Here is a 20,076-nt window from a genome sequence, read left to right as displayed (position 1 = left end):
TCCGTGTAGTACTGAAATTTTGGTCTTTTGCTGGGTTGAAGCTGGTGGGGGAGGCAGCCTTCTAAAATGTCTCTTTGTGTCCTGATCTCCATGACCTTGCCTTCCAGAGCCTGGTTTGGAAGCACCTCCCTGCACCTTCTGCTCTCCTAAGCGCTGCTCTCTCTGCCTGCTGCTCTTCTCACATGTCCTCCTTTCCTCCTCTCTCCAGGTGATATGCACACTGGTGGCAGCTTTCTTGCACTTCTTCTTCCTCTCCTCTTTCTGCTGGGTGCTGACCGAGGCTTGGCAGTCCTACATGGCCGTGACGGGCCGATTACGGAACCGCATCATCCGCAAGCGCTTCTTGTGTCTCGGATGGGGTGAGGATCCTGGGTCTGTGGAGCAGAGAGGGTTTGGGCTACAAGAGGGACTGATGCCCTGCAGAAGGCTTGGCAGAGGGTGCTGGGAACCCTTTCAGGGGTGTCAGGAAAGGCTGAGATGGTTAGAAACAGCATCAGCAAGAGCTGCAAAGACCTGCTTGCCACCCAGCGTACCCAAGGGTCACACCAAATAGATAAGTTGCAGAGGGGTTGAGTTTTCAAAGGGTATGCTGCGGGTAGTTTCTGCTGGATTTGTGTCTCTTTCTTGCTTTCTCCTTTTCTCTCTCTCACTGTCTCCTTCCACGTGCAACCTGGAGTGAAGCAAGCTTTGAAATCCCATCTCCATGGCAGCAGGGCTTTTTGTAGACAAATAAACTATAAGAGTGGTACAGATGCTTGTAACTAATTTCTCTCCCTCTGCCTCTTCCATATGTTTAATTTATTAGCCTTAAATGATGCATTCTGTAGTAGAAAACAAACACAAACCCATAACCTGGGCTTTCAATGCAATAACAAGCGTGCATTTGAAAAGAGCAACTGAACAAAAAGTTGCTTAAAAACGAGCAGGCAAAAAAGAGAAAGGGAGAGAGAAACCGTTGTGTGTCTGAGCTGTATTAGTGTCTCGTTTTACTACTGAAGTCTAGCATTTCTCCCCAGGCAAGGTATTTCCGATGCTTACGAGGTGCCCTGATGTGATTTATTCTGGCACATCAAGAGCCATCCTCGTTCCAGCACCTGGATCCCTTTAAGTTTTCTCTCCTAGCTCTTGCTTACGATAGAAAATAAATTGTGTTATTGAAATCCGCTGTTTGTGTGTAGCAGGAGCATAGCCACATACATGCAAAGCACAGGCTGGATGCGCCTGTGTGTGTTCATGCATATGTTTATACACGAACACAGCGATTCAAGGGTCATCAGGGATATCGAATGCAACCAACTAATAGCTTTTCTAGGCAATAAAAAGGGATTTTTCTGATTTGTAAAAACTGGGACAGATGGGTGTGTTAGCCAAGGGAATTTTGGATGAGCGACATTCACATTTGTAGTCTGCACAGATTTAAGAAAACACCCTACATGTGTAGAAGCATAATTTGCACTGCTAGTAAAACGTCGTCATCTCTGAGCTAGGATGCGCTGGCTGATAAATAATGCATACTAACCATTTGGAGTAGGTTAGGACAAGAAATGAAGAACGTTTTCACCTATTAAGGCAGCAAGGGAATTTCTGGTATTTAGCATCCTGTTAGACTTCAGCTGTAGAGCTGGGATTAATGGCACTTCTAAGAGGAAAGAGTCCGAAAATACGTTTTAAAGAGCATAATCTGAAATAATTAGCACAATTCACTTTGTCATGGGCTGATTCTCCCCCTTTTCCCCCTTTGCATATTAGCATTTCTCTAAGCCCTCGTTCTAGACATCTTTGCCAAGTTCTCAGCTGCTGTCAGCTGTAGCTCATTGAAGCTATGGTGGTTTTCATCAGCAATGAGATTTATTCCTAGAGTGTTATTTTTTTCTTCTCTTCAGTATGTAACTCTGCCTTTCCAGAAAAGAGCAATTAGAGTTTTTTTACTATTATTATTTAGAACAGACAGACAAACTGTTCCGTAGAAACAATACAGTCATCATATTTAGCCTGAGTAAAGAAGAAGTAATTTTGTTAGTCTTTTTATGACCATGTCATAGTTTCCACTACTAGATTTTTAATGCTGCCACAGTTCAAGCTCTAAGTGGGTCTGTAGTTGTTCATAACAGTTATGGCTCTTGGCAGTTACTGGCAAACAACCTTTTCTAGGGGGACATGATGAACACATGACCTGATTCTCCTCTGGCCTGGCAGTACAAAACTCTCTGAAACAGGTTTCTAATGTGTTTATTTGGAATTGTATATGTAAAATTCACTTTCTGCAGAAAGCCCCCAAAACCTTGCCACTGATTACGTAGCATGACTGACTGCCTAGGAGGACAATCCATACACAGTAAATGGAACAGACCAGGTAGGAATAACTTTCTTTCAAATAATCAAAAACAGATTAAGAGTTTTGATTTTCTTATTCAGTCTTACCACATCTGACTGTGATTAGATCATTAACAGCTCTCTCAAGGCAGAGGAGTACAGCACCCCTCCTTACAATGCTCTTTAGCTTAGCTACCATGGCATAGCTACCACCTTCAGTAAATGCTCCTTGCAGAGGTACATTTTCAGCACAAGCTGAGGCTTCTACCCAGGCTCAGTACAAACCAGTCCCTGTAAGCTGACGAGTTCACAGCCTGTATTTCTGCATAATTATCACATCTAAGAGAGGCACTTTGCGAAGTACAAGTTGCTATTTTTGGAGGAGTCTTAGCCAACTTTCCTCTTTCACAGAGCCTTTTGCATCAAGCTATACTGAAAAAGTCCTTTCACATGTGGTTTCTTGGTGTGCTTGTCATGGGATGCCATATTGATGGCATCTTAGTGAGTACAGCACCCAGGATATATCCAGATGAGGTGTGAAGGAGGCTTAGAAAGAGAAGCAATATTCAACTAAGAAAAGGTGGGGGGGGGGAAGGAAAAAAAAAAAAAAAGGAAAAGAAATTTTTTAAACACACTGCCTGTTGGTTTTAGACTGATCAAACATGAGCTGTGCTTGGAAATCTCATACGAGAGGAGAAATACTTCCCTTTATGATAACTCTCAAATGCTGTATACTCCAGCCAACCTGGCCTTATACCTCCAAGCTGGCTGCAGAGCATCACTATTAATCAGTCTTGCAATGATTTGTATTGCTGAGTGACCACCTTGCCAGCAGGGTTATTGTTTAGATGCCGTGTCTGCACATCCCTTTGATCTACAGTGTCTTCTGCAGTCACCTGCCATGACCTCTACAGTGCAAGAATTGGGGTCTTGTCAAGAGGTACTAACCCTAACTGGCTACTGATTCTGCTAATTCTTAAAGGGATTTGCCCATCTTTAGCACTGGACAGATGAATTCATCATGTCATGAGGAGGAGGGCTGTGAAAGTCCACATGGAGACCTCCATAGATGAAGAACCAGATGTTACTAGCTGATATCCAGGCATTTCTTCAGGGAAAGGGGAGAACTGGGCTGGGGCTAGTGAACCACAAAAGTACCCAATCTCCTCTGTAGGTCTTTGGGCACTTTGTCGTGTCAGGAATAAGAAAGATCAGAAGACTATTAGCAAGAAGTAGTGTCTTTTGCTAGTTCTCATTGTGCCTAGACATTCAAGGACCCCAGAATTTCAGAGCTTTTTATGTGTTTTCATCCAATAACCAGCAGGTTGCACAATAACCAGCAGGTTTTCTTTATACTCCTCTCTAATTTTGTGGGAGCTTCCAGCAGCAAGATCAAATCCATAGCTTCACCCCCTTATGCACCTGAAATGACATCCCATCTTGGCCCCATTAGCTCATGATACTCTGAAGATAAATTATACTTGGTACATTGAGGCGTCCCAGCCACAGACTTAAGTTGTGCATCCTTTGCAGTGCTCATAATGAAGTGTGTCGTCTTGAGGGCAGCTGGTTTACTCCCCTTTTGGAAACAAAAAGGGAGCAGGTCTGGCAAGAGAGGAAGTATCCTGGTTAGCAGAAAGATCTGATGTTCTGATGCTCTTTTCCATTGTTGTTCAGAGGGACCTGCTCTGTTATAGATCACGGCCCACCACTTTTGGGGGACCTGTTTGGGACCGGGACCTGTTTGTGATAGGGAAAACATGTTTCCATTTCCTTTTCTGTCTCATTTGGGATGAGATTTGAACCTGGGTTGTTCATCATACATTCTGTTAAGAGCAAACATAGTCCTTAATCTCCCCCTTGCTAGTTTATTTGAGTTGGGTTGTGGCTGAATATTCCATCTTCAGGAGACACCCTTATATATTTCTGGCCAGCCTGCATACACAAGAACAAAATAAATACATTTTATGCATCTGCATGTACTGTCAATCACCACAGAACTGCTGAGACCACAGCAGGATATGAGCTGATTACAGCTGATGGCCTTTACTTCATTAGCAGAGGTAACATGGGTTCATGCTTTTGGCTTTGAAGGTCCTGAGTTCAGTCTCTGCCAAAGACCCAGGCTGGGACAGATGGTGCTAGAATAACACTGGACAGAATAGGGTATATTATGCGGTTGAGTGGGAGATGAGCTGCACATATGCTTAAATGACCAATTTTCCTTGTTTCATTTCCACAGGGCTCCCCGCCTTGGTCGTTGCCATTTCCGTGGGATTTACTAAAGCCAAGGGGTACGGCACTGTGAACTAGTGAGTAAAGGAGCTCTTCCTTTTTCTTCCTGTCTTACCCTCCATCCTTTTTGCCAAAATCCAGTCACGACCTGCAGGAGCCAGGGCAGGGGTTAAATTCTGCTGTGCTGCCCATGGCAGAGGGAAACAGGGATGATGGGAGAGGAAGGAGCCATCCTGCCTCCCTGCCTCCTCCAGCCATCAGCTGGCCAAGGTGGGTTGTATATTACTTTAAAAGCAAGTTTATAGAGACTAGTAAGATTTAACTGTTGTGTATATGACATAACTTTGATGTATGTACCTTCTACTTAGAGATTTTTTAATTTTATTTTTTAGGAGAAAATGTAGACTATTTAAAGTTCAGGATGTTTAAAAATTAAAAAGAGCTTTTGTGTTTATCTATTTAATCGCTTACTTGACTGGTCCCAGGTTTTAAAAATAGCTCGGCTCAGTCTGAGACACCAGAATGAGCATGAGTTTTTTCAATCCAGGGTTTGGAAATTGATATCATTTTGCCTGTTTTCCAAATTCCACAGGATTTGCCTTTAGGAAATGTAATGTGGGAAGAAGGCAGCAGTAGAAATAATAGAATAAGATGGTTCAGAGGTAAAAACCACATGATGGCAAGGCTGGAATTACTCAGAGCTGAAGCATTAGTGCAACTTGAAAAAGAGGAAGAAAAAGAAAGTGGTATTTTTTCACTGTGTTGTGAGAGTGATAGCTTAGAAATTTTATGTATAGTGGCAGCCAAAGGATAATATTTTATGCAGCAATAAATCAGGCCCTTCCCTACTGCAACCCATCATTATCTAAAGCCTTCCTAGCTAGTAGATTGCATCCCACATGAAAAATGTTTAAGACAGAAGTTGGAGATGTGGCCAGTGACGGATGAGGGTTCAATAGGTCCACTGAGAAAATATCATGTGGAATGCCTGCTCCTTCTCAATTCCCACCATATTGTGCACACCCACGACCAAATGGTCCAGGGTTTGCATTTTGATTGCAGGAGACTATTGAAACAGCATAGCAGCATTCTCTGTTTGCTATGTAGTCTAAATTACTGCAAAATACTGTACAATACAGAGGGCTCAGGAACGTGGGTTGGTCATATGCAAATCCCTAGCTACAATCCCTGAAGCCTGTGCTGACATCAGGATGCATTGGCCATACCTGTCCTGACTTGCCTGCCCCAGCTCAAGTGACTTGGCTTCAGCGTGTCCTGGTGGAGAGTGATCCAGCGTGTTGCATGACTCAGAAGAGGAAAACGCATAGCCTGGCTTTCAGAAGCACTGCTGAGTTCCCAACTACCCTTTAGCTTTTCTGTGGGTCTGCTGTTTCTGACACTTTACTCTGTGCAAGTCTGCAAGACCAGTTCTTAATGAACAAGCATCAGGGGAATGGGAAGGAGGTCCTAAATATTTTGGCTTCCTTTCCTGTTTAGAGACTGGTGGCAATTGGTGCAAAAAGCTCTGTAGCTCCTTCTCCATTAATGCTTAGGATCGCCGCGCGTTTTGTGGTCCACATTGACCACACAAAAGAGCCTGGGCAGGGAAGGGAAGAACGTGCAAGAAAGCACACCCTGTTTCACTGCCCTGGACCACTGCGTGCCAACATCTCCCTGCCCAGAGCAATACCGTTCTAGACTGCAGCCAAAAGGGTGTCAACGCGTGACAAAACCTGCTGGACTCCTGCTTTGCTCCCAGATTTGGCACGCCAGCAAGGTGGCCAACAGTCTGCGCTGACTTTCCATCGTTCCCAGGGGATGCTTAACCACACCAGCTCTCCTCCTTTTGCTGCTAATCCTCTGACTCCTTTCAGCCCTAAAGACGCTGTTGCTCCTTGCATCCAAGGGCTGGATGCTGCCTACCTCCCTGCCCAGCAGGGGATGGGAGGCAGGGGGAGGGGGAGGTTGAGGAATGGCAGGGGATCCTGTGCTCCCAGCAGGATCTGCAGCCCAAGTGACACTGTTTCCCAGCTCTGCTGTCAAGGTGCTTGTCACCAAAATAGCAGGGGGCCTTCACACCCCATCAAGTCCAGTTTGTCCTCCTTTCACCTCCCTTCCATGCTGCAGCCCAGTATGGGGTAAAGCTGGTGAGTCCCAGCGGAGTTGTGCGAAGAACAACAATTCTTCTCAACCACAGAGAGCCCATCAGACATTCCTAACGCTGCCATCTTGTTGTAATTCCTGCTGTTGGCTTTACCAAGAGCCAGAGCCAAACAGAGCTAACTTGCAGTCACCCCCTCAAGCCAGCGTCTCTGCCCCAAGCAGCGTGGATGTCCCCATGGGTGCTGGTTAAGCAGTCCCTGTCCTGCCTCCATGCAGGGAGAGCAAGTGGGTGCTCACTGCTGTGCCAGGTGGATGGTGTGGTGGGTTCATGAGCCATGATGCTGAGCATAAAACGGTGCTGAGCATCACTGTAACGAGAGTTACATTTGTGCATTGGTGCATTTTAAAACATGAAACAAATATTCATGTGGACCAAGCTAGGCAGGGTGCCCTGACAGGCTGCAGTGCTTTCACACTTATCCCTGTTTCCCTGCTCCAAAGGCATAAAAGCTGTCTTGTCTTACATTTATGTGTGGGAATGCCCTTGGTTTTACCTCTCCTCTAGAGTAAAGTCAATATTACATAGGAGTAATCTCAGAGCTTGAACTCAAAAACTTGAAGTTGTTCAGACCTAGATTTAACACTGTCTGATGCTAAAGGCATATAAAAAGAATACAGACATGGATCGAAGCTGGTCCCAGGATGTTTGTTGGTTTCTGTCCATTGCAGAAATGTGTGAGGTGGCTGCAAAGCTTGGAGCTAGAGATCAGGAGCTATTTCAGCTTTGTCCCTAGCATGCACAGGGCATGCACAGGGCATTTCAAATAGGCAGTGGCAGACTTTCAAGGCACAATGTTTCCATCCTGCAGAAGGAAGGAAAGACACTAGCCCCAGCACGTCCCTCCCTGTGAAGCAGGGGAAAAGAGCTGCCATGATATACCACAAGGGACTTCACAGTGTCTTTGAAAGCTTCTTCCAATCCTGCAATTTCTGATTCCTAAGAGCAGTGCATTATGACCCATTGGTTTTCTTCTGGGCATGGGCATTAAGACAAAGCAGGGCTCTGTTATTTAGCTGAGCACAGGATTTGAACTAAATATCAGTTGTCTTCTCATCCCACTCACAATGGTAAAAAACCTCTGACATTCATCTATGGGACATTGTTGTGAGAGCATTTTGGGGACAGCTGCAACTGTTGAAGTCATGGTAGCACTAATCTTGGTGTTACAGACTGCTACGGTGAAGCTTGTGGAAGGGACAGCGTGTGAAATGCATAACGTGTCTCTGTGTCACGATGACTGAAACTATCCATCTGCAGGGTACACCAAGGTGGCAACTGCAGTGGAGCACATTAAGAAAGGGACCTCTGACAAGGTGGTCTACCTGGGTCCTAAGCAGGATTTCACCCAGCTTTGTCCTGTCTTTTTTTTTTTTGTTCATGGGATGAAGCTATTCTGTAACGATGAGAACAGAAGTGAGTGGCAGTGTGGAGGCCTGTCCTGTCAGGCTGTGGTAGCAGTCGAAGGGTTGGCTGCATCTCCAAGCTGTAACACGAGAGATCAGAGACAGTGCCAAGTGTGGGAAGGTTGTAGGTAATATTTACCCTTTAGATGGCCAGACTGGGCCACTGGGTGGAAAGATGAGAAGGGAGAGAGAGGTTCAAATTAAGAATTTAATACGTACTGCAGGATTTGGACTGTGCCTCTGTTGTTTTCTGAGTGACAATTCCCCAGCAGCCATTCACTCAGAGGCCTTTCTGGCTAAAGACACTTCCGGAGTGCTGTGAACTCTCCATCTACAAGGAGGGGAGGAGAACACAAAGGGATTTTTCCTTTTTCTTATCTGAACAGCATTTGAAAGGAGATTGTGTGGTTGTTTGGAGAGCTGTTGGGGTAGGGTACTTGCTGTACTTCCAGTCTCGAAGAGAGTCTTGGAGATAATGGAGGTCTAAAGGGCCTGCCACTGCTCACCTCCTGGTATTAGGCTGAATGCCTGAATAATAACTCTCCTTTTAGCTGGTACTCCAGGGACTGACCCTGGACCTCTAAAGCTTGACAAACTGCCTCTTAAAGCTTGAACTGAGTAATTGAGGTTGTGCTACTGGTAGCTGGGAACTCATATCCTTCCTCACCAGCAGCCCACAAAAAGTTTCCTGAGAGCAGTGCCAGGACACTGCAAATTGCCAGGGGTCCTTGTGTGTCATTATGTCAGGGCTTCTGTCACCCACAGGTGTCTCAGCAGCTTCTATATTAATTTCTAAATTAGCACTGATGGGACAGCCCCAGTTCCCAGCTGCAGTCTTATACAAATATTTTGGCTGTTGCATTGGAGCCACTTAATTTGGCACACGATCTAGGTGAGACCTGTTGCTGGCAGACCTGTACAGTGTAGTCAAGAAGGTGTCTGGAAGTCAGCTCTTCACAGGACCAAGACAAAAGCCATCCATCTCACATTTTTGCTGTGGCAGATTCACAAAAGGATCAGATATTTTGCAAAGAGGTCTTTCACGTTGAACACAAGAGCTGCTGTCAGTCAGGGAAGCACCGCTTAGAAATAGCAGTCTGGAGCTGCTGAGCATTGTTAAACCGTTCACTTACTCCCTTCCAGTGGTAATTTTATTTGAGAGATCTGTGAAGAGATTCCTTGGCAAGTACTGGGGAACCTCTTAGCGAAGTGCAACTATTTATGTGCCTTGTAGGCACAAGGCTAAAAGCATCTCCACTAGACTAATATATTGCTGGAGTTTGCTGTTGGTTCCTCTTCTTGGGTATCGCTTCACCTTTTCCCTTCCCTTGCTGTCAGCCACCACCTCTGACAGCCTTGGGAATGCTTCCATTATGCGCTGTGGCAGGGAGGTCAGACAGTCAGAAGGGATAAGGACCAGTGCTTGGCGATGTGTGAACTCGCCTTCAGAAAGCCTGATGCTCAGAGGGGAGGAGGGGCTGCCAGGGACCTGCCATGAACGAGAGCCCTCGTTACACCAAGTCCTCATCACTAACTGGAGTGTGGAACTGTCAGCTTCTTTCTTCAGCTGAGCTGTTGGTTGGAAGACACCCTGGGAAAAAGGGTCTCAAAATTAGGATGGAGCATTGGAGTAAAAAGGTCTGAGCAAGGACTGAGATCTGGGAGCCCTCCTGCTTCCCCCTGCCCTCTTCTTGCATTTAGGGAGACCTCCAGTTATTGCAACCCTACAAAGCTTCATTCTTATTCCCTCCTCAGCTGATTATTCGTTTTATTATTACAGCAGCTCAGTCAGTTTGTGAGAGCAACTTGCTATCAGGAAGGAATTAGAATTGATTAAATTAACACATTACAGGTTTAATTTAGAAATAAACAAGATGCAGGTCTCAGAAAAACAGAATGTCCTGCTTTCAATTTTCAATTTGAAATACTTTTTTTTTTTTTTCTTTTCCCAAATGTTCTGTGTTTTGGGGTGAAAAAATAGCATTTTTTTGCAAGTCAGAATTGATACAAAAAACATATGAGGCTGATCAACAAAACTGAAATGTTTCCAGGAGGGCTTTGTTTCCCGGGAGACTCTGAGAGTCAACATGGGTTTGCTTCTGATGCAGAATGAAACCGTATTGCTGAGAGTACAGACACGTAACTGAATTACTGCAGGGTTAGCTGGGTTCAGAGCTCTAAGAAAGTCCTTGCTCCATTGTGGTTACCTGCTCTTCTCCTGTGGTAAATGCACGGTAGTTTACTGCTGAAACAGGATTACTTCATTGCACATTTTCTCCAGGGTACTGCAATGTCAAAGCATGCAGACTTTCCGTGGGGTTGCTGGCACAGTGTAAATTTGCATCCTCTCTTGCCCCGCAGTACCTAGTTTATGTGTCCATGCTTTGAACAGCTGGATTGCCCACAAAATGGAAATTTCAGCTCCAGTGCTGCTGTAACTGTTGATGACTGTCACAGAGCCCCAGGCTGGTTGAGGTGGGAAGGGATCTCTGTAGGCTGTCTGCTCCAATGCCCCCGCTGCTCAGGCAGGGTCACCTAGAGTTGGCTGCTCAGGACCATGCCCAGAGTGCTTCTGAGTGGCTCCAAGGATGGAGACTCCACAACCCCTCTGCCAGTGCTCAGTCACTCTCCCAGTGAAAAATTGTTTTCTTCCTGACTTTATGGTCAAACCTGAAAATCCTGTTGGCTATCCAGACAGCCTGTGACGCTCAGCTCTGAGGATGGGAGCAGAGTGAGATTTCCCCTGCCTCTCTTCATCTGTTTTGTTTTTGTTGGTTTTTTTGTTTTTTTGTTTTTGTTTTTTTTTAAGCAAGTTTGTTAGTATGGATATGTCTGTGCACAGCACGTCACTGTCCGGTGCAGTAGGAGCTTCATGAGGACACCTAGACTGTATTCATACTATTTATGTGAGAGATGGAATTCATCCTGCATTTCAGGTAGCAATGAGGGCTTTAAACTAAAGTTGCCAGGGAAGGGGAATCTCAATCCATCCCACTCCTACCAGTTTGGTACCAGTGCCACCAGTAGATGCCCAGAGCCTTGACAGGGATTCCAGGTCAACTATAGAACACCTGAAAAGCAGCACAAAGGAATTCCAGCCAGTAGTTCAGCTTGATCAGGGCCCAGCTTAAATGCCTCTACGCAAGCACACGTAACATGGGCAATGAGCAAGAGGAGTTAGAGATGTGTGCACACCTGGAGGGCTGTGATCTTAACGGTATCATGGAGATGTGGTGGGATTGCTCCTGTGAGTGGAGTGTTAGGATAGAAGGATACAGGCTCTTTAGGAAGGACAGCCAGGGCAGATGAAGAGTTGCTGTCACCCTCTATGTAAATGACCAGATGGAGTGCATGGAGCTCCACCTAGGGATGGATGAGGAGCCAGCCGAGAGTTTATGGGTCAGAACTAAAGGGAGGGCAGGGCCAGGTGACGTTATAGTGGGAGTCTGCTACAGGCTGGCTGACCAGGAAGACCGAGCAGATGAGGCCTTCCATAGATAGATAGAAACTATCTCAGGTTCACAAGCCCTGGTCCTCACGGTGGACTTCACCCACCCTGGTGTCTGTCGGAGGGACAACACAGCAGGGCATAGGCAGTCCAGGTGGTTCCTGGAATGCATTGATGATAATTCCCTTCTCCAAGTGATGGAGGAACCATCAAGAAGAGGTGTTATGCTGGACCTTGTTCTTACCAGCAAGGAGGGGCTGGTGGGGAACATGAAGCTCAAGGGCAGCCTTTGCTGCAGCAACCATGAAATGATGGAGTTCAAGATTCTTAGGGCAGCAAGAAGGTTGTACACCAGGCTCACTACCCTGGACTTTGGCCTCTTCAGGGATCTGTTTGGTAGAGCACCATGGGATAAAGCCCTGGAGGGGAGAGGGGCACAAGAAAGCTGGTTAATATTCAAGGATCACCTCCTTCAAGCTCGGGAACAATCCGTCCCAGCAAAGAGGAAGTCAGGCAAAACCACCAGGAGATCTGCATGGATGAACAAGGAGCTCCTGGACAAACCCAAACACAAAAGTAAGCCTACAGAGGGTGGCAGCAAGGACAGGTAGCTTGGGAGGAATACAGAGAAATTGTCTGAGCAGCCAGGGATCAGGTCAGGAAAGCTAAAGCCCTGAGAGAATTAAACTGTCCGGGGATGGGAAGGGCGACAAGAAAAGCTTCTATGGGTACATTGGTGATTAAACGAAGACTAGGGAAAATGTGAGCTGTCTCTGAAAGGAAACAGGAGACCCACCTGGTTACTCAGGATATGGAGAAGGCTGAGGTACTCATTTGTGTCAAGCATTTGACACTGTCCTGCATGACATTCTTGTCTCTAAACTGTAAACATGGATTTGATGGAGGGACCACTTGGTAGATAAGGAATTGGCTGCATGGTTACACTCAAAGAATTGCAGTCAATGGCTCAATGTTCAAGTGGATACCAGTGATGAAGGATGTTCCCCAGGGGTCAGTATTGGAACCAACTCTGATTCACATCTTTGTTGTTGACGTGGATAGTGGGATTGAATGCACCCACAGCAAATTTCCTGACAACACCAAGCCAAGTGGTAGGTTGACATGCTGGAGGGAAGGGATGCCATCCAGAGGGACCTTGACAGGCTTGAGAGGTGGGCACGTGTGAACATCATGAAGTTCAACAAGGCCAAGTGCAAGATCCTGCACATGGGTTGGGACAATCCCAAGCACAAATACAGGCTGAGTGGATTGAGGATTGAGAGAAGTCCTGAGGAGAAGGGCTTGGGGTCATGGGTTGAGAAGAAGCTCAACATGACCTGGCAATGTACATTTGTAGCCCAGAAATCTGACTGTATCCTAGGCTGTGTCAAAAGAAGTGTGACCAGCCAGTCAAGGGAGGTGATTCTGCCCCTCTACTCTGCTCTACAGAGACTTCCCCCTGGAGTACTGTGTTATGCCCTGGGGCCCCCAACATAAGAATGTGGACCTGTTGGAGCAAGTCCAGAGGAGGGCCACAGAGATGGTCAGAGGGCTGTAGCACCCCTGCTATGGAGACAGGCTGAGAGAATTGTGGTTGTTCAGCCTGGAGAAGAGAAGGCTCCAGGGAGACCTTCCAATAACTAAAGGGGACCTACAAGAAAGCTGGAGAGGGGCTTTTTACAAGGGCACATAGTGAAAAGACAAGGGGTAATGCCTTTACACTTTAAAGAGGGTAGATTTAGATTAGATATAAGGAAGAAATTCTTTACTGTGAAGGTGCTGAGGCACTGGAATAGGTTGCCCAGAGAAGCTGTGGATGCTCCCTCCCTGGAAGTGTTCAAGGCCAGGTTGGATAAGGCTTTGAATGACTTGGTTTAGCTCATGACAGGGGTGTTGGAAGTAAATGACCTTTAAGGTCTCTTCCAACCCAAACCATTTTAGGATTTTATGATTCTATAATCTCTCCAGTGATGTCTCCATCTGGGTTAGGTGTGCTGCTTAATTGGATGGTGAAGATCTGGTCAAGGCAGTCAAGGGAGTTCAGGATGTGATTCGTCTGATTGAAAGTAGATGCCTCATCCCGGAGTCTTTTGGTTGAATCTCTGCTGACTAGAAATATCATAAAGGGTGACTGGGTCTGTGGTAGAACCAATAGGGCATATGTCAGCATTTAGATGAGCCCCTTCAGTTTGTGTAGGCACCATGCAGTTTAGGAACCTAAATTCCACTCATGGTCAATGGAGAAAGGGGAAGTCCTCTCAGGTTTCATGGTGTGAGGAAGAAGGAACAAGCTGGTTTCCAGAAGATGCACCATACCCCTCATGTTCAGCTCATTCCTTAAGAGCATTCACTTAAGGAGTGCTATGAATTCCCACCTTGCTGCTGTGTTGTCAAATTTCCCTATGGCAGCAAGCTCAAAGGAAGGATCCAGGAGAAGTATTGCCCTCCTGGACCTAATCCTCTGGCAGGCACAGTGGTTAATGAGCAAGGGACAATTCCCACTGTTTTCTAAGTGAGTAGGACAAGAGCATCATCTTGCCAGCAAACTGATCCAACCGCTTCCATTGAAACAGAGCATTACCATTAATTTTGCATGCATTCCTCCGTGCACAGTTGAATGCCATTCTGCAGGCAGACCCCCAGGCAAATGAGCCTTTATGCAAGTTCAGGAGAAAGGGGAAGCAAAACTTGCTTGCTGTAAACTCTTTTTGCCATGGGGTATCACCTCCCAAGATGAACCCTACAGGCAAAGAGAAGAAGCAGACATGTACCTGTCCGTGATGCTAGCCACTGGGTAACTTTCTTTTCTCTCTTCATTTTCCAGCTGCTGGCTGTCATTAGAGGGAGGTCTTCTCTATGCCTTCGTGGGACCAGCTGCTGCTGTCGTTTTGGTATTTAAGCTTGGTGGAAAGCTTTTCTTTTTTTCTTTTTTTCTCTTTACCTTATAGCATTTTCCTTGTTCTTTCAATCCAAGAATGCCCCTCTTTATTTCCACTCATGCTTTGAATAGCTTTCTCCCCCAGGAATAAAGAGCAAAGTGTTAAAAGCCAGCAATCTGGGATGGGTTTGATTCTGAAATGTAATATGCCTCGGTTCTCAGCCTTCCATCTCTGTCCTCTCTGGAGCTCCCTAGACATCAGATTAATGTTTTTCCTCTGTTTTGCCCAATCTGGTTGGAAGTGCAGGATGATGGTGGAAATACCTGACATTAACTCCTTCAGAAACTGCTGTTGCTGGTTACTTTCAGACCAGGCTGTGTTTCCACAGCCAGCATTTATTCCTGGTCTGTCCCAGACGTCCAGTGCATGTAAGCCGCTTCCTTGTTTGCAGGTGAAATGGAGGTTTTCAAATCAGTGCTGCGGGGGTCTTTTGTGACCCTAAAAATGTCATGTTTGCTTCTAGTTCAAAGAGATGGGATGGTTAAAGTGGACGTTCCTAAACTCTGTCCCCATCCATGGTGGGTGTCTGTTCTACTGTCCCCTCACCCTTGGCTCCAACACAGCACCAAAGCCAGTCTTGGACAGCCATGTCTTGAGTTGAAGGTGTCACTCGAAAGATGACATACTTTTTATCAAGCTTCCTTGCTGTTGAAGCCTCACTGGCCATGAGAAATCTTGACTGTCAGGGTTCAAAGAATTTGAGAACTACTGATCCTCTAGGAAATCGCTTCTGCAGCAATCTCAAATGGATTTAATGCCACATTTGGGCCTCCACATGTAAGTGACAGTCTTTCTCTGCAGCCCAGTGTTTTATCCAGTGTAGGACCTGTATGTCCTCTAAGACTCAGGTGCCCTGGGGGGCCCCACAGGAATGGGGTTGTTGCCACTCACGATTTCTTTTTCAGATCAGGCTTTTGTTCTGTGCAATGCCTGGAAGGTTAACCACCCCACTGCAGGAGCAGGCTTACAGGAGAGTAACTACACGAAAGCTCTTGCTGCCTCTGTTCTCACTGCTGCTGTTGCACATCAAACGACCTCGGTGCCATGGTTTCATCATGATGACAAAGAACCAAGCCAGCAGTTCCCCTCCTCTATAACAAAACAAGGCTTGTATCAGTTAGGGTCTTTCTTTAGTGGAAGGCTGCGACACGTAGTTGAGCCTTCAGAGAGCAGTCAGCAAAGAGTGGGGGTAAACGGGTGTTCATGCCAGCCAGTCATTCAGTCTCTGTAGGCATATGATAGTTGGATTTCCCTCAGTAACGTAGCTGATAGGGGTCAGGGTCTTCTTTATAGCCAGGAAAATTGACAGGAGCATTAAGTGGCTTAGTGCTTTCAGATGGACAAGCTATTTGCCCCAACAACATAACAGCTTATAGCTCTGGCTCAGTGGCTTGAAGGCTCAATAGACAGCAGTGATTAAGAGGGAAGGAGCTTTGGTAGTGCCCAAGAAGAGGGAGTCAATCTGCTGCCTCAAGCCATTTTGCTTTTGTTCTGCCAACAAGTGAAGTAATCCTTCAGCTTTCCTTAGCATTTTTGAAGTGTGAGAAAAACACATAAGCCTGCTTTCAATTTGGCATCTCAGCTTTCAGTCACCATCAAAGCTGGAAATGGAGATGTCCTTACAGAGTGGTCAACACCTGCAAATGGTGGTTCATACAGCTGATATTAAGAAGTGTTGAATCATCTCTGGGGGTGTCTGTCTCTAATCCGTACCTGGAGAGACAGCCCACACATCTAGTTTAGACTACCTAACTCAATGCTGGCTAAAGTGAGTAGTGAATGCTGCCCAGGTTGATATATGTACTGAGGAGCTTGGGGAAGGAGAAGGAGAAGCAGCAGCACTGAAAGATTTTTTTGTAAATGGGAATCAGATAAGCTCAATAAGTTGCCCACATGTGACTTTGAGCAGAGCCAGAAATTGAACATACAGTTCTCAGGCATGCACTGGGCAGCTGTATGTTCTCCGCGTACTTTGCCCTGTTTTCAGGTTGACCATGTCAGCGATGGAGGGACAGTTCACCTAGCTCAACATATGGACAGCCAGGCTCTTGCAGGGTTGTACAGGTGATATGCAGCTGTGCTGCTCTCAGGACACATTTGCTCCAGAGGCAATACAGCTGCTGTTGTGCAGGGGTGCACAGAACAAGGTGGGGCATGACCAAGCTCACCCAAAACTCTTATCAGTGTGAAATATATGTGCCCAAGCATGACTTTGCACATAGCTGACTTGGCTACAGCTGGGCTTGTTACCTCTGCCTTAGCCCTGGCCAGGCAAGATTTGTGCTTACTCGTACCAAGCCATTCAAGCATCTCTGTACTGCAGTGCTATCAACATGATTTCCTATCACCTGCAATAACTTTCTTCCTCCACAGCCTGCCTTATTATTCTCACATTGGAAAAAGGCCTTTGGCTTGGAGAGTATCTTTACTCAAAATAATATTCTTCAGATGGCCTGCAGTTTCAGCAATATTTGCAGCTTGCAGTCAGTCCACTGACACTGAACAGCTGCAAAGGTTTGATGTTTAGTCTTAAAAACCCTGGCAACCTCAAATGCAGAGCTGTTACAAGCAGTTTTACTCACCTTACTCAGGCAAAGCAGCCTGGTGATAGTTGTGTGCAGGTGGAAGGCAGTGGGTTACTGCAGGGAGAGGCTTATGGCATGGTGAAGTCAGGACAGTCATCAGGTACTGCTTATCTCAAGGGCTGAATCTCAGACCTGTGCCTTCGCTGTGAGATGGCATCCCAGAGATGAAGAAGTAAAGCTGCACTGCATTTTATTAATTAATAAACATGTTATTAAGAGTGGCTGTGTTTAGAGGCACGTCCATGTTATATCCCTGCCTTTTTAAAGGAACAGAGCCAGGATCAGAGCAGGATGTTGATCATGATGGATCAATGTAGTGGATAAAACAGCTTTTATTTAGTAAAAGAATTGCAGAGCTGCACTTTGTCATCTCCCCTGCTATATAGGAGATATAGCATATGAATGAGGATACACACTGGGTTGTGGCCAGTCCCAGGAGCGATCCAGCCTGCCACACTTCAACCCCATCTTTCCTACTGCCTTAAAAAACAAGGTCTCTCTTGACCCCGTTGATCTCCAGCACAGTGAAGAAGGATCAGTGAACTGAAAGTGCTTTCCCTCTCCAAGCACATAACTAGGGTTTGAGTTCCTGCTGATCCTTGGCTGAGTTACTATGTCTGACTTGCCAGTGTTGATTCTCTAAAACAATACCATGGTGAGCTCTAGAAATGGACTCACAGCTGTGGAAAGTAGTCCACTGACCCAGCAGCTGATGCAAAAGAAAATAACTGCTATTTGTGAGATCTTCCATTTATTCCCAGCTGTGGACTCCACACCAGTGAGCTCGGTTGTGTTTTGCTGAAACCAGCAATCCAAACTCAGGACTGCTCATTCTTGAGGATGATTTAGGCAATTAGATGGAGGCTTGGTGTGAGCAGACATCTGCCTTCCTTTAGGCTAAGTGTTGTACTAGGTGTCTCTTAGGACCACCTCTCAAGGATCTATTAAACTCACCAAAGCTCTCAGCTAGCACGTGATGCTGCACATCTGAATTTGGCCTTAAATATTTCCTTGTAAGCCCTACATGCAAAAGAGCATCTAGCACATCGTTCTACCAACACCAGACGTTTCACTGACAGCAAAACCAGGAGAGTGTCACTTTTTTCCACCATCAGTGCTGTGCCTCCGTGCCTCCATGAAGAGGGTGGTGTTCACGTGTTACTAATGTGTTCACATTCAGAGGTTGCTGAAGTTTGGATGAGGTTTGTAAACCAGATGCAGCTGGCAGCAGTGAATGCAGTCAGAAGACAGTGAAGAGTTTAGGATCACTTGGCAAGACCTCAGCTCTGTACAGCCTGTATTTCACTGTGAATATTTATACCTGATTGACGCAGACATCCGTGTTCTCACCCTAACAAAGCAAACCGAAGGACTGCATGTAGTTGTCCGGCCCACTGATTTCTTTGGAAATGACTAGATGGCTAATCTGTGTGCTGTGCCATCTGCAGTATCTCCCAAGATACTCCACCAGAGTAGCTGATGTTTCTAATTGCTTCAGTGCCCCTTCCACCTCTTATTTTGAGAGCAGCAGTGGTGGCTCACCAAGCAAGAGCTATGACAAGCTGTCTGCACCACACTGCCTCATCCTCTTAATGCTGCTGCTCTGGTAGCACAGACTCCAGAAGACATTTTTGAAAGCCAGCGTCAACCACTTTCTATTTGTATTAGCCTGAAAAAATGTTCTTGTGCCTGGAGTTTGCCTTGCTAGACCTCAAGCATACATCAGGCTTCAAACAGCCCTGCAGCAATCTCAGCACTTTACAGTCTTGTCCTGGATCATGGAGACCTCTCCGATCTGCTGCCAGCTGCATTCTGCTCTCCCAAACTCACTGATGCATGGCCAGGGGAGGTGGGACAGGGTGGAGAGGGGACAAAAGGGGTCGTGGCCTGCAGAGGTGTGACCATGCTACCTGGACTTGGGAAAGATGGGAGGGACTTAGCTTGCCAAATGTTGGGTTTTTTCCTTCTCTGCTACCAAGTTTGACCTGACCCACTTGAGAACAAAATTGTGTGTTGTTTCTCTTTCGACAGGTGAACATGGTTATTGGCATTCTGGTTTTTAACAAACTTGTATCCAAAGATGGAATAACAGATAAGAAACTGAAGGAACGGGCAGGGTATGCCTTATCAATACATCTAAGTAAAGATTGAAAAAAAAAAACCAACAAACTGCCCAAGGCTGTGATCAATAACCAGGCAAGGAACACAAAGAGAGATTGGAAATTCAAACAGAAAGCAAAAGCAGATTTAAACAAAATGAAAGATAAAAAACCCCAACCCCAAACACAACAGTTGGTTTAATGTCTCTGTCTTGTCATTCAGTGCAGCAGAGACAAAAGACCCAAGCAGCAGCACTGTGTTACTATGGAGGAAGGTTAGAAGTTCATCTCTTTGTTAAAATGGCTTCAGCCCAGGCTTATTTATCCTCCCAAAGATTAGGGAGAGCAAAGTGATTCTTCTCACTAACTCCTAGAGAGAGCAGCTGGATCAGAGAGGGACCCGTCATTGCTGAGTGTGGCACATGGTATGGGCTGTGTAACAGAGAAGTCATGTCTAATGGCTAGCAGGTGGCACAGGGACAGCAAAGCTGTGTGATGCTTTTAAGGAAAGGGTCTTTGGAGGTCTAGCAGTGAGCAGACTAGTAGATGGGTAGATGTGTAAAGAGAAGGAATGGTAAGATAACTTTTCTGCAAGAAAAATTTCTGATGCCACCTGATGTTCTTTATCTTCTCCACAGCCACCACCCCAACCTCCATCCCTGAAGCCTGGGGCTTGTGTTACATGGGTTTCTGTGTAGTATAAATTGAAGAGCTGGCTCCACAATTCTTACCACCCTGGTCTCACTAGGGGTTGGCTGGGGTGGCCGCTGCCGTGCAGGGCTCTCTGTTGAGTTACTTCCAAACTCTGTTGACAAGGGCTATTTTATCATTGGCTCCAGCAAGATGAGACACACACACACACACACACCCCTTCACAGTCGTTTCTAGAA

At 46.1% G+C, this 20,076-nt stretch overlaps 1 protein-coding gene across 6 annotated transcripts in view; it reads left to right on the top strand.

The window, feature by feature from the left end:
* ADGRB1 (adhesion G protein-coupled receptor B1) overlaps positions 1-20,076 on the top strand; it is a 295,067-nt gene that overhangs the window by 236,967 nt on the left and 38,024 nt on the right. For all 6 annotated transcript variants that reach the window (XM_056332736.1, XM_056332735.1, XM_056332733.1 and 3 more), the window contains 4 exons: positions 209-359; positions 4,556-4,625; positions 14,388-14,454; positions 19,119-19,204. In XM_056332736.1, the coding sequence (XP_056188711.1) occupies positions 209-359; positions 4,556-4,625; positions 14,388-14,454; positions 19,119-19,204 (374 nt within the window). The remainder of the gene's footprint in view (positions 1-208; positions 360-4,555; positions 4,626-14,387; positions 14,455-19,118; positions 19,205-20,076) is intronic.

This window comes from Falco biarmicus, chromosome 3, assembly GCF_023638135.1.
Source record: "Falco biarmicus isolate bFalBia1 chromosome 3, bFalBia1.pri, whole genome shotgun sequence".
Classification (NCBI taxonomy): domain Eukaryota; kingdom Metazoa; phylum Chordata; class Aves; order Falconiformes; family Falconidae; genus Falco; species Falco biarmicus.
The sequence above is the reverse complement of the archived record's forward strand: the minus strand, read 5'-3'. Positions and strand labels throughout refer to the sequence as shown.